This window comes from Pezoporus wallicus, unplaced genomic scaffold, assembly GCF_028554395.1.
Source record: "Pezoporus wallicus isolate ANWC-B61680 ecotype Strahan unplaced genomic scaffold, APGP_CSIRO_Pwel_v1 contig_8188, whole genome shotgun sequence".
NCBI classification, from domain to species: domain Eukaryota; kingdom Metazoa; phylum Chordata; class Aves; order Psittaciformes; family Psittacidae; genus Pezoporus; species Pezoporus wallicus.
Genome location: NW_026640104.1, coordinates 2,257,799 through 2,281,962, shown reverse-complemented (window position 1 = coordinate 2,281,962; position 24,164 = coordinate 2,257,799). Strand labels below are relative to the sequence as shown.

At 38.4% G+C, this 24,164-nt stretch overlaps 1 protein-coding gene across 4 annotated transcripts in view; it reads left to right on the top strand.

Moving 5' to 3' along the window:
- The first annotated feature begins 1,377 nt into the window (after positions 1-1,377).
- WDR11 (WD repeat domain 11) overlaps positions 1,378-24,164 on the top strand; it is a 48,112-nt gene continuing 25,325 nt past the window's right edge. Inside the window, exons 1-11 of one of the 4 annotated variants that reach the window (XM_057417255.1) lie at positions 1,378-1,593; positions 2,715-2,826; positions 7,129-7,282; positions 10,849-11,022; positions 12,136-12,322; positions 14,972-15,137; positions 15,764-15,878; positions 16,761-16,956; positions 18,827-18,927; positions 20,745-20,921; positions 22,394-22,478. In XM_057417255.1, the coding sequence (XP_057273238.1) occupies positions 1,508-1,593; positions 2,715-2,826; positions 7,129-7,282; positions 10,849-11,022; positions 12,136-12,322; positions 14,972-15,137; positions 15,764-15,878; positions 16,761-16,956; positions 18,827-18,927; positions 20,745-20,921; positions 22,394-22,478 (1,553 nt within the window). In that variant the 5' untranslated portion in view covers positions 1,378-1,507. Of the gene's footprint in view, positions 1,594-2,714; positions 2,827-7,128; positions 7,283-10,848; positions 11,023-12,135; positions 12,323-14,971; positions 15,138-15,763; positions 15,879-16,760; positions 16,957-18,823; positions 18,928-20,741; positions 20,922-22,393; positions 22,479-24,164 lie in introns of all 4 variants that reach the window. The other 3 variants (XM_057417254.1, XM_057417252.1, XM_057417251.1) reach the window with 3 other exon arrangements.

Sequence of the window (24,164 nt, the reverse complement as noted above, 5' to 3'; positions counted from 1 at the left end):
CTTTTGGGAAGGGTGACAAATATTTGAGCCAGTGGTCAAAAACCATACGGTTTAGTATAAAACTGAGAGGGCTGTAGCTGCCAAATATTTCCCACTTTGAAATTCATATCTTGATTTTACTTTTATGTTAATTTTGGCAGAACTCTTAAATCCCAGAAATAGAATATCATCAATACCTTTATTTTTTTTCCTTTTTTCCTGAAAATACAGAGATCCCTGTTAGGATTACAAAATTAGGCTGTGATTAAATGAATCTCGACTTCAGATCATTCCCTTTGCAGAAAAAAAAAACCAAACCAAACCCCACTAGCTTGATTTTAAATAACAAAAGTATCCACACTAATACTCAAAGGAGGGCACACTGAATTCCACCTGCATTCAAGGGTGCCTTGAGATGTTTCCATGCCCCTTCTTTGGTGCAGCTTTAGATACACTTGAAGCCTTTTGTTGCACAGCATGCTTTGCTGAATAAGGATGTGATTGCTCGTGCTTCTTTGTTCAAGAAGAGTGCTTCACTGAAAGAGGACCCAATTCTCTGCTGATTCTGAATGGAGACCTCTCACTTGTCTTGAGAAAAAAAAACAGTGCCATGTCAGGTCAAGAGATGAGGAGCATGACTTTCTTGAACAGAGTCTGCGATGTGACACAGCTGTAATGTACCTGCCTTTACACGTGGAGATCTCAAGCTGAAGGTGCAGAAGGGCAGGCTTGTTTAAGATGCTCATCTTATGATGATGATCATATAAAATGGCAGATGCTCTGCCATTTGAGGAGGTTCACTTGTGGGGGCAGAGGACATGGAATGAGCTGGGGGTGTACAGGGTACACATATATGAATTTCTTCCGAATGTCTAATCTAAATCTCTGTCAGGTTCAAGCCACTCCCCTTGGCCTGTCCCTACAGGCCCTTGTCCCAAGCCCCTCTCCAGCTTTCCTGCAGCCCCTTTAGGCACTGGAGCTGCTCTCAGGTCTCCCCTTCAGGAGCCTCCTCTTCTCCAGGCTCACCCAGCCCAGCTCTCTCAGCCTGGCTCCAGAGCAGAGCTGCTCCAGCCCTCGCAGCATCTCCATGGCCTCCTCTGGACTCGCTGCAACAGCTCCACGTCCCTCTTGTGTTTACTATTTAAAGCCAAGGAGCACAACCCGTGCCCCAAGGCCCTGGTGACTGCTCTGGGTCCCCCGGAGGCTCAGGGGATCGGCTGACACCCGGACCCCGCAGCACGGCGCTTGAGGCGGCAGGAAGCGGGCTGCCGCCGCGCGGGGTCTGCCCTGCCCCGGGCACGGTGGTGCCGCGGCCTAGATCAGTCCCTCCGAGCCGCGGCGGCCGTGCTCGGCCCCGGAACTGCCGTTCCCGAGCCGCGGGGCCCCGGCGGACCCCGGCGCACGGACCGGCGGCACCGCCGAGGCGGTGCTTCCTGCGCGGCGGCCCTGGGGAGGGCCGAGGTACTCTCGGCCGCCGTCTGCCCGCGCTCGGGCCGCCCCGCCGGGCCCGGCGCTCTCCGGCCTCGCCATGCAGCGCTTTACGGTCAACATCAAGCTGCCGGCGCGGACCCTGACGGGCGCCCTCAGCGCGCCGAACAGGGGCGCGGCGGACTGGTGAGGGGCCGGGCCGCGGGCGGGCTCGGGAAGGGAGAGGGATGGCTGGGGTGTCCCGGGCCGCCCCGCGGCTCCTTCGCCTCAGCCGCTGCTGGGCTCCGCTCTCCCGTGCCTGACTGGTGCTGCCTCTTCCCGCGGCAGGTCGCGCTTGGAATGTGCCGTTCGTGCAGCCGCAGGTCCGCAGGCTCAGCCTGCGGCGGGGGCTGTTGCTGCTGCCCAGCTCTGGAGCAGCAGCAAAGCCGTGGCCGCGGGTGAGCACGGTCCGGTCCCTTCTGCCAGCGACACTTGCTTCCTGGGCGGAGGTCTTGGTGGTGCAATGAACTGCAGAGATCAGAGCAGCTGCTTCTGGTTTCTGTTCCTGTTATTTGTGAGGCTTGATGTAAAGCCCGTACATACATTGGTTTATGCGTTCATTGCTCTGCACAGTGAGTTCACCCAGCTGGACATTATCCTAATACTGCTGAGACTTAAGGAGAGAAAATGATTCTATCATTCTGTAAACTGAATGAGCTGAACCAAGTGATTTTTAAAACCTGCTTCCTTTAGGTTTGTCTGCCCTGTTTGTGAACATTGAAGGCTCTGAAGTGCTTAGTTTGAAACTTGATTTTCGCTTTTGACAGTTCCCACTTGGTTGCTGTTCATTGCAGCTTTATAATTGCCATTGGTGGCCTCAGTAACCTCTCATCAAATCAGATGGGCCTCAGCAGATTTTGCACTATTACTGTAGTCATGCTCCCTTTTTGGCTTTAAAAAAGAATAAATATACTGTTAATTATATAATTGCAAATATATTGCTTACCTGCATGCTTATCTATAAAATCTGGGAATGCACTTCATGACTTTATACATCATGTCTTGAATTTACACAAGAGGTTTATTGTAGATGGACACAAAGAGATGCTTTGTGGTGGGTTAGGGGCCAATCAGCAGACAGTGAACAGCGTAGCAATGTCATTTTATAGTGCTTTTCAGTTTCATGTTATTAAAGAATTGTTACTGTTCGATGTTTTGTGTCTAGTAGCATGCATTCAATTTACAAAACAAGGAAAAAAGCCTCATTCTTGTTGTGAAATGAGTTTTGTTTGTCTTTGCTTGTTTGATGCTGATATGTGCTTTTCTAGGGGCTGGCAAGGTTTGATTGCATATGGATGTCATTCTCTTGTGCTGGTAGTTGATGCCAATACCGCTCAGACGTTACAGGTTTTGGAAAGACACAAAGCTAGTGTTGTCAAGGTGAGATGTATGTGTTTTAAGGTATATTACTTGATTCTGGTGTATCTGTTATTTTTCCAAATCAGTGTAAATGCTTGACATCATATTGCACTTGATTTTCACATAAAATTTGGTGTAAATTACCTGTATTTTACATGGTTTCTTTTGCAGCTAAATCAAACCATACATGCTGAAATTTGAGCTGAGGTTGGTGATATATATTTGTAGAAGGTATAGAATATATAGAAACATTTTATGGTGTTGTAGAACACAGGGGAATGCTTCTAAGAAAGCTCTTAACATGGTGGAATTTCAAAGGAACATTATAAAATATCAAGTGAATCTCTTTGCAGATGTCTTTGCAGATCTTTCATGCTGGGGTAACCATTTGACTAGGAAGTTATTTTAAAGTTTTATGTCTTTTTTTTACTGTGTTTTTACTGTCCTTATCTATGGAAAAGGAACAGTAGTAGATGAAACCAAATTTAAGCTAAGTGTAGGGTAGTTGTATTTTCCTTTGAAGGTCCGTGACTTGAAATTGCAAAGTTGGACTTGTGGTCAAGTGTAGAACAGGCTGTGTGTCTTTGATACATCATTTGTTTTGAGTGTGAAGAATGGCAGATTCAGTCAAGGTTTAGAGGACTGTTTGACTGGCAGATGTAATGCTTGATAGTCCATGGCCTAAATGCTATATTAGAAAGCAGGCAGTAGTTTAAGAGGAAAAATAGATTTTTAGATGGGGGTATTTTGGTTGGTTTTGTAGTAAAAATTCGAGCACACCTTCTGGAGATTGCACACTCTTTTTTCCCATGTGTGATTTCCTTTAAATGGACCATCTTCTTATAGACACACTAATAGAGCAGATATGGCAGCTCTAGTATTTTAAAATTAAACAGAACTGTGCTTTCCTTGGGCTTGATAATATATTGCATTGTGAGCCATCATGTTCTGATGATGTCCTGTTCACTGAAGAGCTTCGGCTTTTTTGTTGAGTGAAGTTTCAGTATATTCAGTAATTACCCAGCCGGTGGTGTTTATGTACTTCTATGCAGTATAATGTATTTCTGTGCTACAGAGTCCAGCTAAGTGTGTGCTTTTATAATAATAAGTAAAGTGTTCAAATCTTGAAAGAAGATGTTGGGTACAGCAAAACTGCTTCAGATCCATTCATGATTTTGGCCAAAAGCCATACGCATAATGAGATTGTAGTTTTAAAAATGGCTGTAAAGTTCAGGAATTAGTTTTGCTTGATTAGAGAGAATTTTGAAACTGGCAAAAAGGAATGTAGAAGTTTTTAAGGGGTTAGGTTTCAAAATGGATACTGTATGTTGTTTTTTGAGACTGGTGTACCAACATGTTTAAAAATGGTACTAAAATGTCACAAAAGACTGAAAAGTCTTTTCCTCCAGCATATCTATATACGTGCCCAAATCTTTCTGGGAGGTTTGAGGATTTGCCTGAATGTTGCTTTCAACTGAGAGCTTGTGCTACTCTTAGGAATAGTGTCTCTGGTGACAAATGTTAGGCAACTTGTCTGACTCACAGTAAGGAGAGGTTATTTCTCTTGTTATCTCAGAGCAAAGGTGTGTACACGACAGCAGCCACAGGGCCAGCATCACTCTGAATCAATACCTTTGCTTGCCTTTGAGCAACTTGTTTGGGGAAGCATACCCTTAAGCCTCCGTTGTCTTCAAGCTGCCCTTTAAAGTGAATAAATCAATTCCAGTGTCTGTAATTGTGTAAAAGAAATAGAAAATATAAGTGTTATGGAGGTAGCAACTGTAATGATGACTCTGCTTTGAAATTTTCACTTAGCTTAGATAACAAGTTGTAGCAAAATTAGGTTTTGATCCATGTAGTGATATCATTTTAATGTGCTTCAGTTACATTCATTAGCTTTGAACAGTAACATCATCTCAGTAGGAAACCAAATGCTAAAGTCCAAATAGTTTTTATATAACTTATAAGGTAGATTTTCAAAGCCACTATCTGATACTTTATTAACAGAAATAGACTGTAAGAAGATGACGAATTTATGGGAAAGAATGAAAGAATTCTATGGTACTTTAAGAAATAGGCATTATGTGAGAAAACATGAAGCCATGACCATTGCAGATCCCCTAACATTTCTGAGGAATTTTCTTCAATTCCTAACTTTTTTTTCCTAAAGAGTTTGTAAATGCTAAAAGCATAAATAAGCTGAAGGGGATCTCTAAAAAGTCTGTTGTATATCTGAATGAAACTCTTTGTAGTAGAGATTCATACCTACAAAGTCAGGCTACAGGACATCTTCTTGCCAAAACCCCATGCTTCAGTTCTGAAAATTCCAAAACATACCACTATTTGCAATAAAAAAGCAATTGTTTCACAATCCTTCTGCAGCCCATTTAAGTATTTTTCTTTAAGTACTTCCTGGCCTTTGGCTGTCATAGCTGTGTCTGGAATAGTTAATAGTTTCACTGAAAATTGTTCCATATTAGATGTCCCTCTGCTCTTAAGGTGTTACTGATGACTTTTTATGGAGTAGATTATATCTGATTTTTTTGTACCTTTGCAAAGAGTGCTTGAAAGAGTGCTTTTACAAAAGAAAATTTAATTACAGGAGGATTTTTTTGAGCTAGAACAAGAAATGAGAGGATTGACATTATGTTTGATAGGGATAATAGGGCTTCATAAATTAGGTGAGAAAATTAAACAGGAACCAGAGATTACTTTTTTAATGTCCAGTGCTGCAGTAGTTTGAAGTCAGGGTCAACAGGCAGTGAACAATACAGCATGAAAACAATTTCTTTTAGCAGACACTCAAGCTGTGTGTGGGGACTTCATTGAAGCAGTGCTACTGCAATGAGAAAAGAGGGTTTACAATGCGGGTGTGCCACAGGAGCTCTGAGAGTGATTGTGCGAAGATCTCCTTCGTGTTATTCAGAACTTCAGGTGACAGCTCCTCCCGTGGGAAATTCTGTTTTCCAGACTTGGAAATTGCTCCTAACTAATATATATTTAACTCGAGAATAAATAGCTTTGTAGGTTCTACAATTACTTTTTTTAGTAGCTACATGCAGGTAGGCTCATGGGTAATTTTTATTGAACAGCAGGGAAGCAGGAATCGAAAAGCTGAAATTTGCAGATAGAGGACAGTCTCCCAAGAATTTTTTGTTATTCTGATAGAAACTTGCTTTGGGTTTATAGCTGGAGCTCTCTGAAGAGTGCTTGTTGTGCATGTGTAATGTTTGTTTAACTTACTCAGCCAGGCATTTGAGATCCATCCTGGTCACACCTCTGAGAAGGGATAGCACAGCACAGAGGTGGCTGCAGTGCTCCGAATACTTGTACAAACCTAATTTATGTTGCAAAGTTAGTGGTGCCTAATGATAACTCTGTTTCCATGTTTTTAATGCCATGCTTTCAATATCTGCAAAAAGCCTTGTTTGTCATCGCCCTTTCTCTGTCAGGTACTGTGACAGCACACAGCTAGCTAACTGCAGTGTCATTTTTGAAGTAAATATTAACTTAGCATTTATGTTTCTTTATTCTGTCAGTGTCTTCAGTCTCTCTTAGGGGCGGAAGTTCACCTTATACCAGGTAGCAAAACAAATCCATATTGAATACATAGGGAAGAAGTCGGTCTTCTCTCTCTATAATCTTGGGAGACTTGTAGACAGAATGTTTCAAATTTCAAGACACCTAGTTTTTGTAAGTATCGCCAGCTTGCAAGCCCCTGCATCTTGAAATCCCAAACCAGAAAGTGATATGTGGAAGTCAGAGGTGGCAACATGCCAAAAAGGACCAAAAAGATAGCAAATATCAGCAATAGCTTGACATGGGACAATGCATAGATGAAAGACTAACCTCTCTTCCTCCCCTATACTGTAATATATTTGGCAGATTAGGAAAATGACACGTTTTAGGATGTATATAAAAGTTGGTAAGTTTTCAACTGTAATTTGTTTGGAAATCAGTGGGTTTGTAATTTTGGGGAAATTTGGGGATGCCCACAGAACCTTAAATATTGCCATTTAGTTTCTTACATATATGTTAAACTTTTTATATACATAGCATATATTTATGGATTGTTGTAGCTAACATCAGGACTAAAGATTATAGATTTGTGTAGTATCAACCTTGCAGTCATGCAGCACAGTTGCGATACACCTTAAATTTGCACAACTAATGGTAGCTTAATGGTATTCTTAATTGGCATAAAGATGCTTTTATTGTTAACTATTACTATGTTTTTTGATTGAGTTTATGATTTGTTTATATAAAGTATGGTGTCTTGTTATATGATTGCCTCCTTTGACCAATTTTTATCTGTATCTTTAGGTTAAATGGGCTAAAGAAAATTACCATCACAATATCGGCTCTCCATATTCTTTACGTTTAGCTTCTGCTGATGTTACTGGAAAAATAATTGTATGGGATGTGGCAACAGGAACAGCTCGTTGTGAAATACAAGAACATGCAAAACCGATTCAGGGTAATGATAGTGCATGATGTTTGTGTAGACGTTACTTTGTGGAGCATCTGCTATGAATCCATCACCTAGGTTTTGTAAACTATGCTCACTTCTGCCATTGAATTTTACTGTTGAGATTACTGGCCTTCTGTATGTTTGCTTACTCCTGTGTAGATGTAAGATTTACAGTCTCCCAGAAGGATGCTGTGAGATTGAATTTGCTATAGTAATACTTTCCAAGATCTGACAACAAGTTAGAGTCTATTTTTATCTATGTTATTATTTGAAATAATCATAATTATAGTGTCAGGTACATCTTTCTGCTTTTGAATTAGGGATGTAGTGCAGTTTGCATCGCACCTGATTGTTAATGCCATCTGTAGTGGTGCAGTATTTTAAGAGTATTACATTGCTGCAAGTAAAGAGTTTTGATTATGCACATATACTTTGATGACTTTTTAGCTAGGTCATTATATAGCTACTTCTGATCAAATATACTAGTATGATAACATACATTTTCAGTATTACTAGGGAAAGAACGGGTTTTTGAGTGTCTGTGCAGTTGTCAGATTCATAGCAGCAAGGAGGCTTTCTATGCATAACAATATTAAGATGTGAATAGTGAAATGGAGAAAGAATGAGGTACTGTGGAACGTTTAGATCAGAAGACAGTTGTAAATAAGATAGGTTTTGCATAGTGTTGGGAGTTGGTAGTATGCAGTCTCCAAACTGAGTATGACAAATCTGAATTAGGTTTCAAGTCTAAGCTTAAATGGTAGCCCAGTGCAGTGAAAAATACTCAATAAACTCTACCCGAACTATTCTGGACAGCTGGATTCTTGAAGGTTCTTTATCCTGTAACCAGAAAAAAAAAAGCTATGATCTCATTCAGGAATTTCACGTCTCTGGGGGAAGTAAAAAACAAAAGCAAACCCCAAAAACAATCCCACAAAAACCACCAAGCCAACAAAAAAGCCTGGAGAAAAAAGAGCTATGCATTTATGATGATGTAGGCTTTAGAAGATTTATGTTTTCTTGTGCTAGAGGCAGGAATGTCTAGAAGCCTGTCATAGAGGTCAGTACTATCTTAATTGGTCTGATGAAGGACAGAGGACAGAAAATGTAGCCACTGGCCATGTCTAACACGATTAAGATAATATATTGGAAAGGAATAATAGTCTTTGTTCCTTGCTTTGTTTTGTGCTCGTCTATTAATAAGGTGTCATCCATCAAGTGCTCCCTTTCATTAGTTAGCATCTTGTGCTACATCAATGAAAAAGTGAAGGTAGTGGTTAGAACTCAGAAAAGGGAATCAAAATATCTAGACTTCATTCCTTGGTGCATCAACAGTCAATATAATTTTTACTACTGCTTTAATAGATAGGTGCAATTTGTAGTTGATAGTAGTACTCTCCTGCTATTGTACAAGTTGGGGTTTTCCTTCTAACTACTTGTGGTAGACACTTTTTGGTCTATTGGAATGACTCGGAGCAGAGCTGACCAGGAGCTGGCTGGAACACCGGGACCTCGTTAGCTTTGTGGCTGTGCTACTCTGGCTGGTTTGCTTCCAGTACCTGGGCTGGTGCTGCCGGTGGACCACTTCTAGCATGGAACTGGCTCATTCAGAATGAGCTGGGGGCGATAACTCTGGAAGTACAGCAACAGCTACGTGCTGTGCTGTATGTTCTGCATTTGTGTTTATTGCTGCTGCTGTCCATGCTAGTAATATGTCTGCAAATTATTTCTGAAGTGAAATTTAGAACACTTCCTCCCCCCCAGGAAACTACCATAATGAGTTTCTAAGGATAATTTACAGTTTATTTGGACGGTTTTAAAAAAATTGTGATGATGCTTGTGTTATACCTGTGTTTTATTTTGAATTCTCTTATATGACAGCTCTCTTATGAAACCAGGTTGTTTGGCTTTTGTTATTGTTCTATTTTGATGAATCACGTGAAGGTACATACAATATTGTAAGTCTGATAGTGGGGCACTGAATATTTACTCTGTTGACTGCAGTTAATTTTATTAGGTTGATTTCTTTTTGTGTGTGTTATAAATTGCATTTTATTTACTCCTGATACCAATTCACTGAATGTTAGTGGAGCTTTGACTGTGCCATTTGCAGATTTCTCCACGTTTTCAGACCCAATGAAGTCTTTCCAGTGTGTTGGGTGAGAAAAAAAGTTAATAAGCAGCAGAATTAAAATTCTGTTGTCCTCAGTCCCTAATTTGATTAAGCAATAAGCTCAAACAAAAGCAGCTTCTTTTCCTTTCCATCTGTTTCTGAGGCCTCTGGCTTTGTACGAGCCTGTAGAAAATGGTTCAAATAGAGACTGAGCACCAGAGTGATCTGCTGGTTCTCTGTGTTACTTGCAAGAGCCTAGTAGGGTAACAGCTGGAGCCTTGATGTTTCCATAAGAGTGGTGCATCAGTGTAAGGCACTCTTCTTTATTTGATACAAACTCTGCACTCAGCTGAGAAAGAGTTAACCATTTGTTGACTTGCAGTGTAACTGATGAGGACACACATGGCTGGATTTATTCATTTTCCTCTGAAACCCACTGAAGAGCACTTAGCAGTGCTCTGAAAAAGCTGAATTGATAGAAAAAGAGCTGAGGAAGGAAGGTGGTTTTTTTTTTTTGTGACATCTTGATATAAATTAACATGCCTTGGAGAAGTTGTGCCTTGGTGAGGTCATGCTGTGAGTGGAGCTGGACTGTCTGCCCAACCCTATCTATTGTCTAAAACACTGCCCCATTGTCCTGGGTTCAGCAGTAGCAGTCATTTTTCCCACATATATACATCCATATACATACAGACCAAGAGGAAAAAATCATTTTCTTAGTGTTTTTAAGTGATGTTTACCCTGACTGGGTTTAAACCACGACACCCATGGAGCATGTAGGTAGCTCTAATACAGCTCCTTTCAAGTAAGTTAGGCATCTCTCTGTTCTTATTGATAGAAAACATAGTGTTTTGTATCCATTTACTTTGAATGTTTAAATGATGCCCAGCCATGATGATTGGCAACCATACCTCTTCAGACTGACCCAGCATTTAAGAACTATACTCATATTCTTGATTATGTGTTAGTTGCATTTCACTCTTGAACTTCAGACTCTCTGTTTTAAAAGTATCTGAAGTGGAGAAGACATTTGTTTCCAGGTCCAGTACTGATACAATCCCAAGTATTAATTGGGATGGTGTTATGGTTCATGGTGTCATCCCAAGTATTAATTGAGATGATGTGTGGTTCTCTTAATTCTGACTCTTCAGTGGTTCCACCTTGTGTATGTACAGTATGGTATGTTGTTTCATATAGAAATTCACTGTCCAAAAAAAATCTGAATTCTTTAAATAGGTTGTGGATTGTGTACATGTGTAACCCTGTTTATTGCTGCTTGTTAAAAACATATATTCAGGCCATAAAAGGAACTTATTTTTTACAACTGTGAAATAGAAGCATCTTGTTACTAATAAATCACTGTTAATTTCTTGAACAACAAGGGTAGAAGAAGAGTAGTTTTAAAATAGAAGTTCTCTTGGAAATTCATTTCACTGTTGTTCCTTCTGTCTTTTGGCAGACATGCAGTGGTTATGGAATCAGGATGCATCCAGAGATTTACTGCTTGCAGTTCATCCACCGAACTATATTGTACTGTGGAATGCAGACACAGGCACCAAACTCTGGAAGAAAAGTTATGCTGAAAATATCCTGTCTTTTTCATTTGACCCCTTTGATCCATCACATTTGGCTTGTAAGTTTATATATATAAAATAGTGTGACCTGAATATGTGTGACCAGGAAAAATGTTAAGCTAAAATGTTAAGATTGAGATTAAAAATAATAAATTGGAGAGGATGAAGTCATAAATGCCAGGAAGTCTCAAAACAAAGATGAGAGGTTTTGGCTGGTGTGGAATCTTCTAAAATGAGATGCCATTTTGTGAGGGAAGGGGTCAAGTAGGCATCAGTAGAGAAGTTAGAAACTGAAAAGAAATGTTTGAGACTATAGGAAAGAAGGTGTAAAGGGTGTAGACAGGGAGCTGGAGGAAGCCAGATAGAGACAGCTCCATTATACTGGCATAAAAAACTATAAAAGAATGGGTGCTGAGTGAGCTGAGTAGACCAAGAATAAATGTTACTTTCAACAAAAAGGACTTTCTTTCTTTTAAGGAATACAGTATGAGCATCAGTTTCAGTAGCAGTTCAGATATCAAGGGAGATGTAGTGCACATTTAGTGACATTTTAGCAGGAAGAAACGAAGAGAAATAAGAGTCACTGTTTTAATCTTTAATTTAGCTTCCACACTCGTGATCTGTAATGAAACTGCAGTTTCCAGGCTTTGTAGTTGTATTGGTTTTTATCTGCCATACCACTCAACCTTCCATAAACATGTAGCTACATCTTTAGAGCTTAGCTGAATCTTTGTGCTGTAGCATAAATACTGTGAGTTAATGATTCTTTGAACCACGCTCTGCTTGAGAACACAAAATGATGACAGAGCTAACGTGGGCAGGTGACAGAGCTAACTTCTGTTTGCATTGTGAAGCTTAAAGAAAAATAGTTGATGAGAGTGAATAATTGCTCCGAACAGCCAAAAGGTTTGTGCTAGTAAGACCCATGGTATTTTTTTTTACTATAGACTTAATATTGAAAAGTTGAGATTTATGGATATTAATTCTAATGGACCATTTGCTGCTCTTTTCAGTAGAAAGTGCCAGTTGTCTAGAATTCTGAGTTTTCTACCTAATACAGTATTATTAAAGCTATTAGCATTTCTACCCACCAAAATTTCATTAAAATGGAAACCCACAATGAAATTGGAGATTGCATTTTGCTATATTGACAATTATTTTTCTTGGTACAGTGCTCACCAGCGAAGGAATAGTCTTCATCTCTGACTTCTCACCTTCCAAAGCTCCTGCGAGCTCAGGGAAGAAAGTTTACATCTCTAGTCCCCATTCCAGCCCTTCTCACAACAAGCTGGCTGCTGCTACAGGAGCCAAAAAGGCTCTTGATAAAGTAAAAATCTTAATCAGTAATGAAAAACCAAGGTAGGTTGCAAGTATTTCTCCTCAGATAATGTATTGTATGCCTGTATATTTTATAGCTATTACTAAGTTAAATCCTGTAAGGTAAATAGTTTAAAAAAGAGAATTTTTTTGGGGCTAGGCTGATAGATGGATATCCTAAATGAGGAATTATTTAAGAATGCAGCATTGACAGTCATTCATCCAGTTCTGTCGTAAAACCAGCCGTATCATCCCAGCATGTTTTATATAACTTAATAACAATGTTCTGTCTTTGCTAACACATTTTCATGCATTATAGATTCAGAAAGATCTTTCTTAGAGGGGAAAAAAGGATGAAAATGGGCTCTTAGAATTTATTTCAATTGTGGAATGCGAAGGGGTGTAGTGACAGAGTAAAAATTATGTAAGTAGTGATATCTGGGAAAAGTTGTCATTCTGGTGTTGTACATGGTACTGCAGTAGGAGGCAATAGATTGGATATAAGGAAGAAGTTCTTTACTGTAAGGGTGGTGAGGCATTGGAATGGGTTGCCCAGGGAAGTTGTGAATGCTCCATCCCTGGCGGTGTTCAAGGCCAGGTTGGACAGAGCCTTGGGTGCCATGGTTTAGTGTGAGGTGTCCCTGCCCATGGCAGGGGGGTTGGAACTGGATGATCTTAAGGTCCTTTCCAACCCTAACTATTCTATGATTCTATAATAGTGTATGAATACAAATGGAATTTATACATACCTAATTGTATGTTTTCTTTTAAAACCATTTTGCGGTGTTTTGGGTTGGTTTATTTTCTTGTTAGAACTTCTCTAGGCCACTCTTGTGTAATGTAACTTTTTTTCCTTTTGTATTTTATATTTGAGTAATAAAAGTATTTCTCTAACCTCAAGCAAATGTGAGAACAAACTAACCAGACTGTAGTATCAGTCAGCATCTGACAACAAAATTTGCACTCTGCTTTAATAAGGTGTCTAAATTGCAAAATTGGGAGAAGATGATGATACCTCCTCTAGTAATTATTTAAGAAATTGTGATTTTTATATAGCGTTAATAGGCATGATCTTGTCATACTGTGTTCCATAATGCTTGATTTGCGCTGCATCGGGCAGACCACCTGATTTGCAGATACTGAAACAGTATATATAAGGAGGAAATTCTTTCCTGTTAGGGTGGTGAGGCACTGGAGTGGGTTGCCCAGGGAAGTTGTGAATGCTCCATCCCTGGCAGTGTTCAAGGCCAGGTTGGACAAAGCCTTGGGTGGCGTGGTTTAGTTTGAGGTGGCCCATGGCAGGAACTAGATGATCTTAAGGTCCTTTTCTAACCCTAACTATTCTATGATTTTATGATTCTATATGCTGCTGCAGCCCTATGTACACTCTGTAGTAACAGTAAATCGACAGAGATGCTGTTTTTGCATTCTCCTCATTGCAAGTTTAAGTTGTGTGCAAATATTGCCAAAGGTATGATAGTCTTCTCTTTTTTCCCCTTCTTTTCTATCTGGAACACCTGAAAAGACTAGAATGGGGAGAAAGGGAAGAAAAATTGTATCGGCAGTGATTTATATGAGTTTAGAGAAACTTTGAGGAAAGAGAAAAAGGAGATTGTCAGGAAAGTGGAGACAAAAAGGGATTCAGACGCCTGAAGCAAGGACTGAGATGCAAGAAGTGTGTAAGGCAGGCTTAGTTGGAAGAGGAGATTAAAACCAAACACAGCCTCTCAAAAAGGATGATATTAAATGAGTTCAGAGGCTTTCAAAACTGTACACAGTATGCGGATGATTTTCTTCAGTGTGGCTTAAGCACAGCTCACTGGTTGCATGTACCTAATGAACCTTGCAACCAGTATTCTGTTAACATTCAACAAAATAATGAACTTTTCTGCTCTTTTGCTGCTTCCTTTGAGTTTTGAAGACTGTTATTTTTAATAGGATATTCAGTTCATTTCAAAGTAATACTTTTAAATACTGTACATACAGTAAATACTTTTCCAGTATTTAAAGGGTGGCTACAAAGATGGAGACTCTTTTTGCAATGAGTCACATGGAGAAGAGGCACAATGGGCACAAGTTACTCCTGGGAGATTCCAACTGGACACAAGAGGAGAATTTTTCACGATGAGAATAAGCAGCCATTGGAATAATCTCCCCAGGAAAGTGGTGGACTCCCCAGTGTTGTGTACTGTTAAGATTTTTCTGGGACATTTAGTCCAGGTGATGCTTTGCCTAGAAAGTTGAGCCAGATGATCCCTGAGGTCCCTTCCAACCTGCAATTCTGTGATTCTGATATGCATAATAATATAGAAGTTGAAGTATGCAGTGTGTTTAAGGGTAATTTCCCATGAATATCAGTAAATGTCATGGCAGCTGGCACTCTTCATAATTGAATTGCTCTGTTTGACATGTGCAGGAGTTTGAGATTGTTCCGTTTGAATCACATACTATTTTAAAACTTACTCTATAATCTTATTTAGACAAAAGTCTCTTGACAGTGTCTTGTCTTTTGAAGGTCAGTGATGCTTTGCACTGCTGTAGCAATTACACACAAATATGCACTTGCCTACTGATCGAAATAGGGAATACTCCAAAAAATGTAGCTGCATGAAAATGTATAGCTAATTTTATTTTGAACTTGAAGTATTTATTGACATGACTTGATTAAAGTTTATATCTGATGTTTTACAGTGCTGAATCTGTAACACTTAATGACTGCCTTCAGTTGTCATATCTGCCTTCCAAAAGAAACTACATGCTGTTATTGTATCCCAGAGAAATTCTGATTCTTGACTTGGAGGTGAATCAGACAGTGGGTGTGATTGCAATTGAAAGAACAGGAGTGCCTTTCTTACAGGTATTGAAAATTTGGTTGGTTTCTGCCATTGTAAAAGTTTATTAAGATCATATGTAAGTTTGTGATTTATTTAGAAGTTAGCTGATAGGGGAAAAAATATTCTCGGAACTGTTTAGTTTTCTGATGTCTGCAGCAAACCCACGTCATTTTGTGGTGTTAAAAGTTAACCAGTGTGGAAACAGAGCTGTGGAAAAAGGACTTTTCATTCTCTGGTGATTAAGCTTCTTACACACAAATACTAGTTCTCTGATCATCTGCCTTTGCTTAATTAGACAGTTATGTCTAGTCTGAGGTCTTACTGAAGAGTTTTTATTCTTTCAGAGTCATGAATTCTGATACTAAAAGGTAATAGCTAAAAAGAATATGTATGAGTACATCACTGTTTTAAGAAAACAAAGCCCCAAACCAGCAAGCAATTCTAACAAAAGCTTTCAGTAAATTTCTCAAATTAGTTGACTTTCTTAGTCACAAGTATTATAGGTAAAGAAATTCCTTGAAGTGTTGCTTTAATGGTAACATTTTTAATGACTTCCTAATACATCAAGAATTGTATGTTCATTTGCAAGTGTACTTTGCAAAGGATAAAACATTGATAGCATGGTATAATGTACTGTCTCTTTACCTAGGTAATTCCTTGTTTTCAGCGTGATGGGCTGTTTTGCCTACATGAAAATGGTTGTATAACTTTAAGAGTTCGCAGATCTAACTGCAGTATAACTGGAACTCCAAATGAAGAGCCAGGTAACTTTTGTGTCAAAAATGTCCAGAAATGAACTTTGAGGCATTCTATTTAATACTTTAACACCAGTGTTTGCCATCATGCCTCATACAGAATAGTGAATTACAGCCCTTCTAGTGTTCTTGACTTTTCTGACATTTAGTGCACAATATGCAATACTAATATCCTGAAAATAAATACTTTATGTATGAAGTGGCATAAGAGTCACAGATACAAGAATGTTTTACATAAAAAATGGTTAGTATGTTCATTTTCACTTTAAGAAAAAGCATTCTTCAGGCAAACACAAGGCTTTAGAAGTCATTTTCTCAATTGGAAGAATCGGTTATAGAACTGAGACATAAGCATATATTTAGATTAAATTATTAAACCTTTGTCTCTTCTGTGAAATCTTACTAAGAGTGACCTTTTAAATATAATGGAGGACACTGGAGAAAAGAAAGGAAAATACATTTCTGTAAATGTAAATATAATTTTGTTATAGTTTGTTTGGTTTATTTTGGTTTTAGTGTGTTTGGCAGTTTCTGGTGAGCTACATTACTTACTTCCAGGTTTACCAGTAAATCAAATGATTTACTTTCCTTTGGATTGTGGAGAGCAGATGTGCTTTTTACCCAGATATCAAACAGTAATTTTTGCAAGATTTCTGTGGAATAAGGTATTTTAATTACAAAGTTACATTTTGGAGAACTTCTCAGAGCTGTGTTGTGTACAGCAAGATGAGCAGTATGTAGTTTTTGACTGTTTTTCCTGACTGTTGCACAGGGAGCATGTGGATTTCAACCAAATAGCTCAGTCATGCTGCACATTTACCTCTGTTGATTGATCATATCCTGTGTTTTCCACTCTAATTGTTTGTCCTCTGTGGGACATTGATGTTACAGATCCAGACCCAGTTCAGGAGCTGATTTATGATTTAAGAAGTCAGTGTGATGCAATCAGGGTAACAAAAACAGTTCGACCCTTCAGTATGGTGTGTTGCCCAGTGAATGAGAATTCTGCAGCTCTCATAGTCAGTGATGGCAGGGTAATGATCTGGGAATTAAAATCCAGTATTGCTGGCAGAAATGTGCGTAACAGGTAATGGGATTTATTTTTCTTATCAAACCTTCCATCTGTTACATTTGCAAGTGGCATGCAGTATTATTTAAATTCTAAAAGCAAGTGATTTCCTTGTGTAGCAACATGCACATAAATGAAAGGAAAAGAAAGAAAATGCATCATCCACATAGGTTAGATCCCTTGCTTTGGGACAGTGAAGGAACCGTATTTACTTTTCTTTCTTTGGAAAATTATTCCATACTAAGTGGTTGGAGTAAGGGAAATGAAAGATAGAATGAATCTTCATTGTTTTGGGGAAACATTTGGCTTTCTTCAGGCTATATAATTTTCCTCAGGAATGGATCCCTCACTTTCAGTCACATGAAAGGGCTTCAAAATGAGTGTAGGAAGGACTACATTTTTAGTAAGGGAAAGGTGTTCTGCTAGATTTGTGTGAATTTGACACAGAGCAACATGAGGCTGCACAACAGGTGGCTGGAATATGATGGTACAAACAATGTTTTTATATACAAAGCCTTTAGAATTTTAGATTTTGAGCAGTCTCAAAAAATGCTATATGAAGTGCTATGGTTCTTTTGAGCTTTCAGTGTATAAAGGTCATTTTGCTGCAATAAACCTTTAAAGTACTGTAGAATAAAACAACTTATTACCATAAAAGAAATACAGAATTCTTAGCACACTTTTAAATGTCAGTAGTACCAGATTTTCAACATGGATTCTTTTGTTGCTCATAAGTGTTTAAATGATTTTATTCTTGGTGTTCTCAAAAATGCTGTCAGATGAATTCTATGTGATGCACATCCAAGAGAGCTGTTCAGGATCCATATGTTGCTGGGTTTTACTTATTGTATTCATAGACTCATTTCTAAAACATTGATCTTTTTCATAATTATATAACCAGGAAAAATGTGCTAATAATAATAATAATAGTAGAAGAACCACTGAGCCTAGAGGATTCTGGATATGGTTGCCCTGTACTGAAAAGTAAGGCGTGTTTCTGGCTGGCACGGAGTCTTTAATGGGTTTTGAAGATGTCTTCCTCCATTAGCTGTTTACCCTGCTGGATGTGATGGTCTTAATTAAAATTTGAACTCAGTCTGTTTAAGTGAGATTTTTAAAGGCTTTGGATGTGCCTTAAACTGCATTTTTATGTACAGCCATGTGCAGTCAGTAGTCTTTGGTCTTTGCATATGGCATACACCTGCCATCAGCTCAGCAGGATATGATTGCTAAGGCTGCAAAAGGCACTTTGAGCCTCTTCTAGATGGAGGTTGCACTGGGACCTAGTGACAGTCATTGGGGAAAAATATAACACAAAAACCTGATGCATAGATAGAAGACTATACATAGTTACTGAAGTTTCTGCTGTAGCTTTGTATATGCAGAAGCAATTGTGTTTCAGATGTTTAGGTGAAAGGCTTTGCTTCATTTATGGGTTTTGTCATCTGGCCCTTATCTAAGAAATTTATCTAGGTTAACAAAAAACATTCCTCAAGTTTGGGAATTTGTTCTTAAATGTCAAAATATTTCATGGTCGGTGCTTAGCTATATTCATTGACATAGCTCTACATATTAATACACAATGTATTTTAAAGCCTCCATTCAATGCTTGCTTCAGAAGTGATACATCTGTGTGTTTTTCTGTTCCTTAAAAATATCTCTGTAAGGAAGATGAAAGTTGTTTTGAGTTTTATACATTTTTCTGTGCATTATGTCCTGGTAGAGTTGTTCGTGGAAGTTGGTGGTGGGAATAATCTCAGAATATTCTGCAAGTAAGAAGTGGTAGAAATACTGAAAGAACAGCCTGGGGTTAAAACAAAATTGAGGAACTAAGTCAACAGGCGATCCAGTCTGTATTAGGAACATGTTTTCATTTCTTTTACAGCAGTTCAAGTGCATCACCTTTGTATTCCCCAGTCTCGTTCTGTGGGATTCCTGTAGGAGCATTCCAAAATAAACTTCCAGACCTCTCATTAGACAGCATGATTGGTAAGAATTTCTTTCACTAATATTATTGTTACTCATTTCTAGGATTTTTAATTCATTGTACATCTTAGCATACTGTCCTGGGTTCAGCAGTAGCAGTCATTTTTTCTCTTTCTTAGTAGCTGGTGCAGTGCTGTGTTTTTGACTTTCAGCTTGGGAACAGTGCTGATAACACCGATGTTTTTAGTTGTTGCTCAGTAATGTTTACTCTGACCAAGGGCTTCCTGAGTCTCATGCTCTGCCAGGGAGGAGGGGAAGCCGGGAGGAACAGGGACAGGACACCTGACCCAAACTAGCCAAAGAGGTATTCCATACCACAGCACGTCATGCGCAGGATGTTAAACTGGGGCAGTTACCCAGAAGGGCGAGATTGCTGCCGGGGTTGGGCTGGGTATCGGTCGGCGGGTGGTGAGCGATTGTATTCTCTTCCCTTGTTATTTCCCTTATCATTATTATCATTGGTGGTAGCAGTAGTGATTTGTGTTATACCTCAGTTACTGGGCTGTTCTTATCTCAGCCTGTGGGAGTTACATTCTTTTGATTCTCCTCCCCATCCCTCCGGGAGCTGGGGAGGAAGGGGGGTGAGTGAGCGAGCAGCTGTGTGGTTCTGGGTTGCTGGCTCAAACCACGACACTTAAGAACTATATATGTTAGAATTATTTTGTGTGCTATCTAAATAGTAATTCAGAAAGAAAGTAATTCCTGATCTCTAAGAAAATAATCAAATGAAGATTTTTGAGCATTTTATATTGAAGACCAATGTTCAAAGTACAAAGTACATGTTCTCTGAGGGGGAAAAAATGTAATTTAAAATGGAATGGATGAAGACAATTTATTTGATGCATCTCATCTTTGTGAGATCTAGATAGCAGCCAGCACTCCAATACCGGATGGTTGTGTTGTAAACCTGATTTTTAGTGGAAAAGTAAAATTGTGTTTGCAGTTACAAAGGTGCAGATTTGGAAATGCTCTTGGGAAGAGTTTTCCATATTATCTGGTACAGGCAGCATACCACTGGGGGAGGTTCTTTTGCACTTTATCTCATAAGTTTAAAGATGACATTTTTTTTCTTATGTGCATTTCCTGAATTCATTGACATAGCAGCTATTGTTATTTTGGTATTATATCACTCAGAGTGGTACAACTGACTGCAGAAGGTATACAGCAGTGGGATTACATCATTTTCATGTCCATATTAGAATCATAGAATAGTTAGGGTTGGAAAGGACCTTAAGATCATCTAGTTCCACCCCCTGTGCCATGGGCAGGAACACCTCACACTAAACCATGTCACCCAAGACTGTCCAGCCTGGCCTTGAACATCTCCAGGGATGGAGCCTTCTCAGCTTCCCTGGGCAACCCGTTCCAGTGCCTCACCACCCTTACAGTAAAGAACTTCTTCCGTATATCCAATCTGAACTTCCTCTGTTTAATTAATTAATAATTTAATTAACTAATATTATTATATCTGAGAAAACTCCCTATATTCCTAGTCATAGATTGCACTGAGTTTTTACTGTTTGGAGTTATATCTCCCTACATCTTTGAATTGGTCTAATAATTTTCAAGTGTTTGCAACTAACTTCCTTCTTAGTGTTAGGAAAGAAAGTATTGGAGAAATCAGCAGTGCAAGCTTCCAAAAAGTTTGATTATACAGAGCTCACCAGGTAGGAATGTATCTTTAAATAAACACTGTTACACTGCTGGTTTGTATGGTAGGTTATTTGTAAGATTTGTTTTATAAACTCCTGTGTCTGATAACTTCCCATACCATCTCCGATGAAAATTTAATACTAACAGGAGCTTTAATTTTTAAGCAGGGCAAAGCACAATTGCTGGAGAAGAGCAGTTAAAGAGTCCTTTTCTGCAAGAAGTGCACCTCAAATTTCTGCTTACTGGACTTCTGTCAGGACTGCCTCTGCCTCCCTTTGCTATCCGCATGTGCCCACCTCTTACGACAAAAAACATCAAACAGTATGAGCCAATCCTTGCTGTTGGTAAGCAGCTTGAGTAGGTTATTTGTTGCTCTGAAAAAAGATACTCTGTATTAAATACAGATATAGTTACTAATACATAAAAAAATATTATCTAGGTTTTGATCCTGTGTAACTAATGATAGATAGTGACCGTTGTATTAGTTCACATCCATGATAGTTTTCAGATTCTTTTTTTCCTGCCTTGGGTTTAAGTAATGCTACCTGAAAAATTGCAATATGTTTGCAAGTTTGTGTTTATCCTTTCATCTATGATGATCTTGGTCTGTTGATACACTTGGCTTTTTGCACCCTGCTGTCACCTTAATCTAAACATCAAGAAATACACAGTTCTACAGCACTGCATTCATAGAATAAATGAATTTAACAGAGACTGTATTTTTGTTCTGATATATGTACCTAAAAGTACACTTAAAGCACTTAATTTTTCTTGAATTAATCTATTCTGCCTTACTACAAATTTGGTTAAACTTATCTAGATATTAGAATACTTGCTTGTAAGCACCTCATTAAATAGGGAGAACTCTGAGATCTAAGATATTTTGGGGGCTGTCTAAGTAGAGACTCTGCCTGTTGCAAGTCAGACTTGGGAAATTCTCATTATTCTTAGGGTTGCATGTACTATAGAGTCTTCATAGATTTTTTGGTGGGATAAAGGGGGGTATTGCAGAGGTGAATGTTATGCAGGAGCTTACAAAGAGGATCTCCCTTCAGTAATGAAAACATTATAATAATTCATATATTTCTGTGCAGTTCTTGTAATACTTCCATTATTACAGAGCTTGGAACTACCATTAGTAGTGCTTTAAAATGTAGGCAAGCTATCATTACATGATATTACTAAAATGTAACTTTTGATTTTACATAAGTTGTAGCTCTTAAAAAAGATGAAATGATTAGGAAACTAATAGGTAGGTATAAAATACATTTACAGCAAAGTCTGCAGCATTCTAGACTTAAAGTACCTTAATGGCTCTTTAGGTATCCATTATTGTATTAATAAGGCTGATCTGAGTATAAAGAAAAAAGAGAACAAGGCTTCCCAGTGTCTAACAGATAATTGTAACTTCAGTGTTTCAGAAGGTTTTTGATCTAATTGAAGCTAATAGCTACTAAGTTATTGATTTATAATTTGAAAGAGGTCATTATTTCAGGGATGAGACAGCAGAATTGCTTTAATGATTTGGTAGCTAACATCTACCCATGATTCTCCACTGGGATTACAGTGAGATAATAGTTAATACTCTTCCTTAAGTCATTTATTTACCTCGAGTAATCAAAAGAAAAAGAAACATTCTTTTCTCCTGCTACCGGCTATGTTGTGAAAATGCAAGAAGAATGAAAAGATTTTGTACAAGTTCTAAAAATAAATTCAGGGAAATGTCTTGATCCAAGAAATAAATGCAGGAAAATGTCTTGTTCACTGAAGTATGGAAGGGAAGAATAAAATGGGTGTGTATATATATTTTTAATAGGTACAAGTAATGGGTCTGTCCTGGTGTTTCATCTTACCAGTGGACTCTTACACAAAGAGTTAAGCATCCACTCCTGTGAAGTCAAGTAAGACCTTAATTTTAATTCCTACTATAATCCTCCTGGGATACAAATGGTAAAACATGTAACTAATGCTGTACCAGCAATGTGGGTGGGTGTCTTACTTCATTGCTAATGATGATCAAGAAAATTGAGTATTCAGTAGTCTACCCTAACAGTATTTTTGCTATGTGTAAGAAGTTAATCAGAGTGAATATTGCCTTGAATTAAATATTTGAATTGTATGTATGCCTGCCGGTGTAGAATGCATACCAACTAATTCCAGTTTCTTTAGTGCATTGTAGTACAAAGAAGCCTTTTTAGGACAAGAAACTGTAATAAAGTGTCTTTATTTATATAACTGTTGTGACTCAGAGAATTCTGGTTTGCACACCAAGGTTTATTTCCTTTGCCTCTTTGGGACTGAAATTGCTGTTGAGGCAGTTTTAGTCCTAACTGCAGTAAAAAGAATTTTAGCTTTAAAAGATTTTAAAGACCGAATAAAGGACTCAGTATTTATCCAGCCTAAGGAGGTACAGAGTAAGTTGTTAAGTTCCTGGACTGTGTACACAATGGCATGATTCTTTGGATAACTAGTGGCAAACATACTCAAGATGGTGCTTGCTAGATACATATTTCTGGACAATTTAAGCATTGAAAATAAGATATTTATTTTTAATAGTAATATTAGTAAAAATTCCTATCAAAGTTGTGGCATGAGGCCTTCGTCAGATTAGGATCTTTATTATCCTGTTCATTCTGTTAGAAGTTAAGACAAGTAGAGGTGACTGAGGATAGATAACACTAAGAGTTCATTATAGAAACCTGCTTTGAAGCTAGCGCAGAAATCATGTAAGTATATTTATCTTTGTGGTGCAATTAGTCGGCCCTGTAAGAATAGAATTCCCCTTTCTGTTCAAAACCATATGAGTTTTCTGGTTTCATACCATTAACTGCTTAGAGGATTCTTCTCATTTTATCTTCTATTATGCAGAACAAGAGCACACACTTTTAAGGTGGTTATAAAATGCAAAATGAAAACCACTACTAACATTTCACCGATTAAAATAAAAGCAGTTTAAGATGGGGAGACAGGAGGGAATACACTTTTGAAGAAATATTTCTTTAGCTTTTATTTAGGCTTTGTATATTATTGGAGGTATTGTCAATTTGGGCTTTTCAGCTTGTAAGGGATTTGCAACACTTGAGAAACTTCAAGAATCCATTGTCTTTCTAGCAGCTGTCCTTGCACAAGTGGTATTTGTAGAGCAAAGTTAAAATGACTGTGAATGTTATTTAGCCATAAGCTCTTATCTGGGTGAGTGTTTAATCATTGGTTTAATTTCCTTAGTCCCACTCTAAATGGTCTGAGTGACTTTCCACATCATTTTTACAAGTTTAAGGGAATGCTTTAAGCAGTGCAGAATAAAGCACAGGGATTTGGTTTTTTTTTTAAGTGGAACAGTTTTTCTTTCAGTGGGAATTCTTGCTTTACCTCTCAAATGCAGACGGATTGGTTAATGCCTCTATTTTAATTTTGTCTGAAAATACACTGTCAGGGAACACCATTATTTTAGTATGTAATTGGGAATACCCTGAAATTGTAACTCAAGGCCATCAGAATTTTCAGTGCTCTATAGTTTGAGAATGTGATAAAACTAAGGTCTTTGGAACAGCAACTGTCCTTTGCGTATCAAGTGTGCTAAAATAATG